Here is a 9,194-nt window from a genome sequence, read left to right as displayed (position 1 = left end):
ATACCGAGCCGTGGCAGCAGGTTCACAGCGTGTCACAGTTCTGGCTCCAGGCACTGTTTGTCACCTCCTGGGCTCTTGATGCTTTTCCAAAGCTGCCGGCGTTCCCTCCTGCCTGCTTTTCTTTCTGTGGCTGATGGGGGCCTGGTCTGGTGCTCCTGTCGCCGGGGGCTGCCCGTCCTCCCTCCAGTGTCCCCCAGCACAGGCTGGGCTGCTCAGCTGGTGGGGCTCTGGGCTCTGCTGCGCCCCGGATCCCGGCTCCAGCCCCGCACAGCCGGGAGGATGCGGTCGCACAGCGTCCTTTGCGGGGCTGGGGCGGGGGTGATCTTGATGCATGCGGGGGATTCTGGTCCCCAGCAGCGATCGGGGCTGCAGGGAAGAGACCTTCCTGGTGCTCAGGCTGTTCCTGCCGCAGCCGCGGGAGCCGGGCTCCGTGCCCTGGCCCCCAGGCTCGGTGCATGAACCGCTGTCCCCTGCGGTGACCAGCCCCTAGGTTCCTGTGCTGCTGCGGGCTGGAGGGGACAGCAGGGTTATCTGGGGTGAAGAAACCTGCGTCTCTTTGCTCAGTCTCACAACGGCAGCGGTGCTTGGTCTCCCCACCCATGCTCGGTCTCCCCACCCGCGTGTGAAGGTGAAAGCCGCCCGCTCCGCAGAGGTGCGGGCTGGGGGTGTAGGATTGATCGCTGTAACCTGAGGCGGGTGACCTTGTGGGGACAGGCTGTGCTCTAGAGGCAGCTCCCGCTCCTGCAGCCCTGCGAGCTGTCTCTGGGCAGTGCAGAGAGCAGGGAGAGCTCCCGTGTTCCCGCAGGACGGCGTCCTGCTGCCCAGCTGCCTGCAATCCTGCTCTTGGTGGACTGAGGAACCTGCTTGCTGGGGTTTTCCTCGTTGTGCCCATTTCTGTGCCATCTGGGGCTGGGGCAGGCATGTGCACGGTCAGGCACTAGTTGCTGCTCCCCAGGGCTGTCGGAGCCTTTCCAGCGAGGGTGAGAGGTTGCATCCTCCTGCAGCTGCCCCGGCATGGAGGGTGGCAGAGGAAAGCTGCCGGGACCCACCCAGCGTGGGGAGGCCCCACCAGCCCTCCTGGAACAGCCCTCAGCCGTGTGTCCATCTCCTGCCCCATGCTCAGAGCTGATTCTTGGCCGGTGCCAGCCCCCAAGAGCTGCTTTGGGAGAGAGCTTTGCTTCTGTGGCTAACACAGGGTTGGGGGGGTGGTGGCTCTCTGCCCTCTGGAGTGTCTCATGTGGGGCTGCGTGATGCTGCTGGGGGCACAGGTGAGGAAGGAGAAGCCTGATACAGTGAAGGCTCTTGGATCTGCGAAAGGGGTCACCCCCATCTGCCTCCTCTTTTCCATGCTTAGGCTTCTGTTTAAAAACTTTGTTCTCTGCCTCATTATGTGCTGATTTCTGTCCAACGCGGGCAGTCCCTTGGGAAAGATTAAGCCTGTCCTGTCTGCCCCTCTGCAGATGTGTGCAGCAGATGAGGAACGACGGCTTCCACGTGGATGAGCTCTTCCAAAAGTGCCTGCTTGAGGAAGATGAGAAGGAGAAGGTGCTGAGGGCCATCAGGATTGTCCAGCCCAACTACCAGCTGCCCCCTCCACCCAAACCCCAGACCTGCAAGTCTTCTCTGCTCCAGGACTTCTACTCCAGAGTAAGCCCCAGAGCTCAGGGATGTCTCTGCAGCTCAGGGGAGTGTTGGAGCTGGACAGATGCTGCTCACGGGTGTCCTCAGGTCCAGCCCAGGGCTGTAACAAGGGAAGAATGTTTTAGCCTGATCTCTGCTCTGTAGCCCACAGGAATCATCAGATGAATAGCCTTACCAGCAACCTTACAGAGGAGCAGAGAAGCTGAGGACTGGCAGTGGGGGCTGGAGATGACCTTCGTACAGTGGCGGGGGGGTGCTTGCAGGGTGCTTGACAGTGACACAGGAGCAGAGCAGCCTAGGGAGACTCCCTGGGGTTTGGAGACCTTAGAGGTCCCAGAAGGGTGCCTTCAGCAGGGACTCATACCACGTGCCTCTGGCAGGGAAGCTGGGAGAATGAGGACGTGTTCTCTTCCTCTGGCTTTTGGCACTTACAGCCTCACTCTTGTTGCAGGAGAAGATGGTGTCGTACCCCAAGCTGGATTTCTCGGTGCAGGAGTTGCGGGAGCGCTTTCAGCAGCAGCTGGAGATGGAGCTGGACAACACCATCACCATCGAGTCAGTGGAGGCTACCAATCCTCTGACCCCGCAAGCCATTAAAGCGGTAAAGCTGCGGGAGTCTGGGGGCTGCACATCTGCAGGGGAGGGGGGCAGTTCAGCCTCAGGACCGGGGGAGAGGTGTGGGGATTGGTGGCCTGAAGAGTGGGGCAGCTCCCTGGTGACGCGCTCTCACCACGGCGTTACTGTCTTGTTTCCACTTCTGTGCAGCGCGAGCTGCTGGCCACCCTTCGTTCCCAGTGGCACGACTCCATCCTCCAGGCCCTGCGGAAGTCGAAGCACAACATGTCCAAGCTCAAGAGAACGTCGGGGTACAACATTTTCTACCCGTACCTGTGCCTGCTGCCGGATGAAGAGTACGTGGGCATCATGCTGCAGGTAGGACCCTGCCCTGCCCTCACGGAGCCACAGGAACGAGGCCACCCAGACAGCCTTGGGGCTGGCAGAAATCACTGATGTCCCACTCGAGTCAGCAGAATCAGAACAGGAGCCTCAAAGTTTGCCCAGGGTATTAGGTGCAGGCTGTGTCTGCAGCCAGAGAAGCCCCTGCTCTGTCCTGGCCTTCTGCCCTTCCTCATCATCTGCTTAGCATCACGGGAACTGGTGTCTCTCTGTACCCCCCGCACAGAGGCTTTAACACCCACTTTGTCTCTCTGCTCCGTCTTTCTGTTCCTCCCTCCGTAAGACCCTCTTTGCCTTCCCCTCTCTCAGGTCCTCAACACCCTCTCTCCGCAAGGAGAATCCCTGGTGGTCCTGGCCAGGGAGCTGGGCTCCAAAGTCTACAACAGATACATCACCCAGAGGAAGCTGCGCAGCCGCCAGCTGGAGAAGGTGCAGGAGATCTACGAGGACTACATCCACCTCCTGGCGAAGGACAGCCAGGTGGGTGCCGGGGAGAGGGGTGGTCCTGGGGCCTGCGGGTTACAGAGCAGTGGAGCAGAGCCAGGGTGAGGCGATTTGTCCACCTCCTTGCAAGCACAGGGTCTGGCTTCTGGGAATCTGCTGCTGCAGAGGCCACCAGAACCAGTGAGGCCCCATCTAGCACTCAGCAGTCACATCATGGTCCTTCCTCAAACACCCCTGTTAGAGGGTCCCCCAGAGCCCCGTCCCAGGTACGTCCCATCCAGCAAACCTCCAGCTGACCTGATTTTTCTCCTGCCTCCCAGCCTGACAAGTACTTGCCGCGGGAATACTGGGAGAAGCTGGTAGCCGAAGCCGGCTTTGGGCCGTCCCTGAACCTGAAGGACTGCAGCTGGCCGTACATGCTGCTCATGCGCCTGGGCATGCACATGCTGGAGCTCCTGGTGCAGGCTGTCAAGGTGCCCAGGAACATCCTCAGTCCCCGCCTGGAGCCCAGGCTGATCCCCGTCCTCTACCACATCTACTCCTTCCACAGCACCTGGCAGGTGAGCCGCGCCCTGGGGACTCTGGGACAGGGCAGGTCACCTCTTCATCGGAACCAGGCGTTTGCGAGGCCCTTGTCCCTCCCTGCTGCCTTTCCTGCTCAGGGACACTCAGAGGAGCCTCTGGCTCTGTGTGGACAGTGCCGGTACCCAGCGTGATCGTTAAGTCATGATTGATTGACCGCATGCTCTTCCAGCCTCTAACCGTCTACTGCTGACCTTCACCTCTCTGATTCTCCTCCCAGGTTGGGCTGATAAAGCCCCATCCCATCTTCTCCCAGATCGTGTCGGATGCTGCGGAGACCATGCTGACCTTTAACTCCTCCGCCATGCCCATGCTGTGCCCCCCGGTGCCCTGGACCTCCCCCAGCTTCGGTGCCTTTGTCCTGAACGACACCAAGTTGATGCGTTTTGTGGACGGGGCCGTGCAGCACCAGCTGCTCCTGGAGCAGTGTCCTCCGGTGAACCTGCACCCCGTGCTGGACGCCCTGAACCAGCTGGGCAACTGTGCCTGGAAGATCAACCAGCCAGTGCTGGATATCATCATCTCCATCTTCAACGACAAAGGCAATGAAAAGCTGGACATCCCCCCGCCCCTCTCCGAAGCCCCCAGGCCTCCTGCCGTTCCCGGCAGCCCCTCTACCTGGAGCAAGTCCCAGAAGCACGAGGTGTTGATGTGCAAGAAGAAGGCGGCGGAAATGCACAGCCTGCGCATGGACGCGCTCTATAAGCTCTCCATCGCCAACTACGTCAGGGACAAAGTGTTCTGGTTTCCTCACAACATGGACTTCCGCGGCAGGACTTACCCCTGCCCGCCTTATTTCAACCACCTCGGCAACGACGTCACCCGCGCCATCCTGCTCTTCGCAGAGGGCAGGCCGCTGGGGCCCAAGGGCCTGGACTGGCTGAAGATCCACCTCATTAACCTCACAGGGCTGAAGAAGAAGAGCGCCTTGCAGGAGCGGCTGGAGTACGCCAACGAGATCATGGAGGAGATCCTGGACTCGGCTGACCACCCGCTCACGGTACGTGGGGAGCGGCTGGGGGGGCTCTGGGACCCTGAGCCGCGGGGGAATAGCGTGGACCCCAGGCAGGCTGGGAGGTTCCCCTTCAGTGACCGCACTGAAGAGCAGGGAAGACGAGAATTGTCCAAATATGCCAAGGAAAAGTGGGATCAGTGTCCTCTGATTTCAGAGAAGACTTACCCATTTCCTTCATTGAGCATAACTTCTAGAAGGTAAAATAAAATGGAAATCAGGTTGATTCTGAAACAAAAATATTTTGCAAGGTAATGCTTTGAGACAAAAAAGTGAAACAAAGCACTGCAGAGTTTCCTAAATAGCACATTTCTGTCAGAAGATGCGGTGAAATAGGGGGGAGACGGGGGCATGGCAGGAGGAGGTGCCCTGCCCAGTAAATTCTGGAGGTGCAGAGGCTCCTGCCCGTGCTGTGCGGTGCCATGAGAGCGCTGCCCGCTCCGCCCAGCGTGTGCTTTTCTCTGCCCAGGGCAGGAAGTGGTGGATGAACACCGACGAACCCTGGCAAGCCTTGGCGTGCTGCATGGAAATCGCCAAAGCCTCGAGGTCCCCGGATCCAGCAGCCTACGTCTCTCACTTCCCGGTTCACCAGGTGGGAGCCCAGCGGATCCGTGTGGCTGGGCTGGGGGAGCAGAACGCTCAGGGCAGGGCAGCAGCGTCCGGGTCTCCAGCACTGTGTTCACTGTGCCGTGTCACCGTGCTTTCTGGAGATCCGGAGTGCAGTCCACAGGCATCTTGGCCTGAGAGCTCTGGTAATTTGCTGCTGCGTGCGGCTGCTAATGAGCCAGCGCAGTCGAGTGCTCCTCTGCTTCCTGTGGCTGGAGCAGAGCCTGGCCGGGAGATCGTCGTCAGCTGCCCGCAGGGTGAGAGCCGGGCCAGTCTTATCTGCTTCAGCCACAGGACCAGGACGGGAAATCAGCCCAACCCCGTCTGGGTGGGACGTGGGTGGGTGCGTGGCAGCACCAGCCCATCTGAGGTGCTCGGGGCTGTGCTGAGGCTTCAGGGGCCTCTGCTCCGCTCCCGTGCTGAGGCTGGAGCCAGGCAGCGCTGCAGGAGCAGGAGGTGGGGGGTCTGGAGCTCTGAAAGAGGGCAGGGGCACAGAGCTGATCTGTCCCCTGTGTTCTGTGACGTGGCTGCCATGCACCAGGTGCTCTGTCCCTGCTCGGTTCCCAACGTGCCCACATTCTGAGCGGGGTCACTGCAGTTGCTCGGGTGCTGCTCAGCCGCTGGGCATCTGTCCTCCCTGGGCGGGGAGCCAGCGCTCAGCCCTCTCCCTGCCTCGTCCCAGCAGATCTGTGGCTCTCTGCAGCCGCTGCCTGGCCAGCTCTCTGTCTGTGCTGATAAATCCCCTTGCTGCATGGAGACAGTGATTAATTGTTTTCCTGGTGAGAGGAGTTTGCTCATTTATCTCATTAGGAGATCAGATGGCCCTAATGAAGTGTCGGTGCAGGGGGGTGAGGAGGGGTGTGTTCTGCCAGTAGCCGTGGTCTGGAATATGTATGAGACAGCCTAAGCTGATATTGTTATGACAGCAAAAGATCAAGAGAGCATTTGGGGGCGTGTGGTGGGTACTGTTAATGAAATTCAAGCAAGGACTTCTTCTGGAGGGCGCCCGAGTCTTTCCACCTGAGTCATCAGCGCTCGGTTGATAGCAGCAGCTCTTCTGCCACGCAGGGCTGCCGGAGCTGGCGGTCCTCGGCTCTGCGACTTGCTGCACTGCAGGGTGCGGGGAGGAGGGTGAGAGGAGAGGGCTGATCCTGCCAGTAGCTGCAGGAGGAGCGGGGATGGTCCAAAGCAGCAGCAGCACAGCCGCGAGAAGCGTTTCTGCTGGTGCTGCATGGGGAACAGCAGGACCTTCCCACGCTGTCGTCAGGTCCTGCCTGTCTTGTCCAGGCTGGTGCTGGTCCCGGGGGGCTGTCAGGGCAGCTGCTGTGGCAGATGGGTGTCTCTGCAGAGAGATGTTCTCATCAGCCGCGGCGCAGAGGCAGCACGGCTCGCTGGAGCCTTGGCGTCGGCTGTGCCTGGCTGAGGGACCCTGGGCTCAGCCTGCCTCTCCCACCGCTGACCCCACTCCTGGGTGTTCTGAGGTTGCTTTGACATCTGGCTCTTGGGGTTTCTCTTACATCCCAGACAGATTTGTTGTTTTCCAGATTTTCTGGTTTTCAGTGTTTCTACAGAGCTCTGAGGGCTTTGAAAATTCATGGAGAGGGCAATGTGATGTCAGGTTTTCTTTTTTTAAACCTCATAGGCAACAGTAGTTAGTGGTGGGACCTGGACAGAAAACCTGGCTGGAAGGAGATTGGAAACTGGTGTGGCCCCGGCCTCTGCTGGGAGATCAGCTGCAAACCCGAGAGGGGGAAAAAGGGTGATAACCTTCTGAGCCACGCATATCTGAGCTGTTGAGTGGCGCGGATGAGGGGGGGCTCCATCCACATGCTGAGCCCTCCTTTCCACCCTGCTCCCTTCCCACGTGCAGGACGGCTCTTGCAATGGTCTGCAGCACTACGCCGCCCTTGGCCGGGACCTCATCGGTGCCATCTCTGTCAACTTGATGCCCTGCAGCGTCCCCCAGGATGTCTACAGTGCGGTGGCCCAGCAGGTGAGGCACGGTGGGGACACGGGGAGGTGTCCTTGGGCCTTGCTGGGGTGTCACACAGGGTCACTCCCACTCCCAGGCAGAAAGGTTGGGATGCGAGCAGGGTGGAGAGGGCTGGGAAAGCCTGGGCTGGTCACGGGCAGAGTCTCTCCCTCCCAGTGCCGCAGCTGCGGTGGGGATCTGGCTGGAGATCTGTCCTGCCAGAGCTGAGAAACCCACCGGGCTTTCTGCTGTCCTCGCTGCTCCTGAGTGGAGCCTGGGAGAAGCTGGGTAGAGAGGTGGAAGAGAGCAGAGAGTGTTCCTCATCTCCTGGTTGCAGCTGTCTGGCCCACGGGTTATGGGATTTTCTTTGTTCGAGCTGGGTAGGAGGGAGCAGGGATCAGCCCTTGGCACTGCTGCTGAGCCTTCAGTTTTCTTGGCAAGACCTGGTGTGGGATGAGCCTGCTGGGAAGTGTGCTGAGATCTGCCAGACTCGCTCAGCTGACATTGACCCCCCCGGCTCTCCCTGCGAGGTCTCGGCAGGTTTTATCCAGGCAGCGCCGCACCGGAGGGCAGGAGGAGCACACGGAGGGTGCGTGGGGGTGGCGGAGGCAGGAGAACCCTGAGCCAGTGCCGTGTCCTTGTGTCCAGCACCGCCCGGCTGCCGAGTGCTGCTGCTCTGCTGAGGCGTGGCGGGCTCTGCGGGCACGGTTAGCTGGGGGATGCAGATGCCTCTCGACTCCGTCAGCAGATGACCCGTTAGCCAGGGCTGGCAAGGACGGGCTGCAGGGTTTCTGACGGGAGCTCCGGCCGGGCAGCGCACAGCTGGGGAGGTCTCGTGTGGCCCCCCCCAGCTCTCCCCCAGCTTGGGCCAGCGTGGCTCGCGGTGGGGCTGACCTCCTGGGGCCTTCTCCTCCGCAGGTGGAGGAGTTTCGGAAGAAGGATGCTGAGCAGGGGGTGAAGATCGCCCAGGTGCTGCAAGGCTTCATCAGCCGCAAGGTGGTGAAGCAGACGGTGATGACGGTGGTGTACGGCGTCACTCGCTACGGCGGGAGATCGAGAAGCGTCTCAAGGAGATCGACGAGTTCCCTGAGGTAGCCTGCCTGCCCCAGCCTCCCCAGCAGTGTTTTGCTCAGCTCCCGGTCCCTGCAGGGAGAGGTGCCTGCACTGAGGGTTTCCTTCCTGCCTCGCTCTCTCCTTACCCCCCAAATCTCAGCTAGCAGAGGGGTGTGCAGGGCTGAGCCCCCCATGCCTGTGCCAGGCCTGTCCAGCCTGCAGGAGAGCTGTCTGCCCGTGTCTCTGAGCTCACCCAGGGTCCCATGGCTTTGCTCCGCATCTTCTGCTGCCCCTTTGCCTGACCCCTCGCTCTGCCTCTGCTCCGTGCAGGAATACCTGTGGGAAGCGTCTCACTACCTCGTAAAGCAAGTGTTCAATGGCATCAAGGAGATGTTCTCAGCCACTCGAGATATCCAGGTGAGGTGCTGTTGCCTCTTGTCTCTCTTTACCTTTTCTGCTTCCCTGGCCCACCCGTGCATAGACCAGGGGGTGCTCCATGGGGAGACGTGGTTCTTCTGGGTCCTGGCCCAGAGAGGATCCTCCTGCCCCAGCTGGTACAGGGCCAAGCTCCCCGTGAGCGCTGGACTGTCACAGTCGGTGGCAGGAGTCAGGGCTGCCTGTGCTGGGAGGGGGTGAGGGCTCCCAGCAGCCCACACTAACCCCAGCCGCTTCCTTCCCTTCTCCCCTCTGCTGAAGAACTGGCTGACGGAGAGTGCCAAGCTCATTGCCCAGTCGGGACGGACAGTGGAGTGGGTCACACCGCTGGGTCTCCCCATCGTGCAGCCCTACTATCGGTCCAGTTCCACTGTGGTGAGTGCCTGTGCGCAGGGCTCCTCTGCCGGGCTGGGGAGCAGGGAAGGGCCGGTCAGGCTCCGAGGCAGCGAGCTGAGGTGCGGCAGGTTGGGATCCCCTGCAGGGGAGCCTGCG

The 9,194-nt window shown here is 60.9% G+C and overlaps 1 protein-coding gene across 1 annotated transcript in view; it reads left to right on the top strand.

Moving 5' to 3' along the window:
• Nucleotides 1-9,194, top strand: part of POLRMT (polymerase (RNA) mitochondrial (DNA directed)) — a gene marked incomplete at its 5' end in the record, with an annotated part of 14,524 nt that overhangs the window by 2,125 nt on the left and 3,205 nt on the right. The window contains 12 exon segments of the mRNA XM_010085444.1: nucleotides 1,461-1,647; nucleotides 2,093-2,242; nucleotides 2,407-2,574; nucleotides 2,908-3,078; nucleotides 3,363-3,602; nucleotides 3,845-4,624; nucleotides 5,106-5,228; nucleotides 7,113-7,235; nucleotides 8,133-8,265; nucleotides 8,268-8,305; nucleotides 8,598-8,684; nucleotides 8,964-9,077. Coding sequence (XP_010083746.1) covers nucleotides 1,461-1,647; nucleotides 2,093-2,242; nucleotides 2,407-2,574; nucleotides 2,908-3,078; nucleotides 3,363-3,602; nucleotides 3,845-4,624; nucleotides 5,106-5,228; nucleotides 7,113-7,235; nucleotides 8,133-8,265; nucleotides 8,268-8,305; nucleotides 8,598-8,684; nucleotides 8,964-9,077 — 2,314 coding nt within the window.

The sequence above is a fragment of the Pterocles gutturalis genome, unplaced genomic scaffold (assembly GCF_000699245.1).
Source record: "Pterocles gutturalis isolate BGI_N339 unplaced genomic scaffold, ASM69924v1 scaffold6020, whole genome shotgun sequence".
NCBI classification, from domain to species: Eukaryota; Metazoa; Chordata; class Aves; order Pterocliformes; family Pteroclidae; genus Pterocles; species Pterocles gutturalis.
Note: the sequence above shows the minus strand (reverse complement) of the source record. Positions and strands in the feature narration are given on the sequence as shown.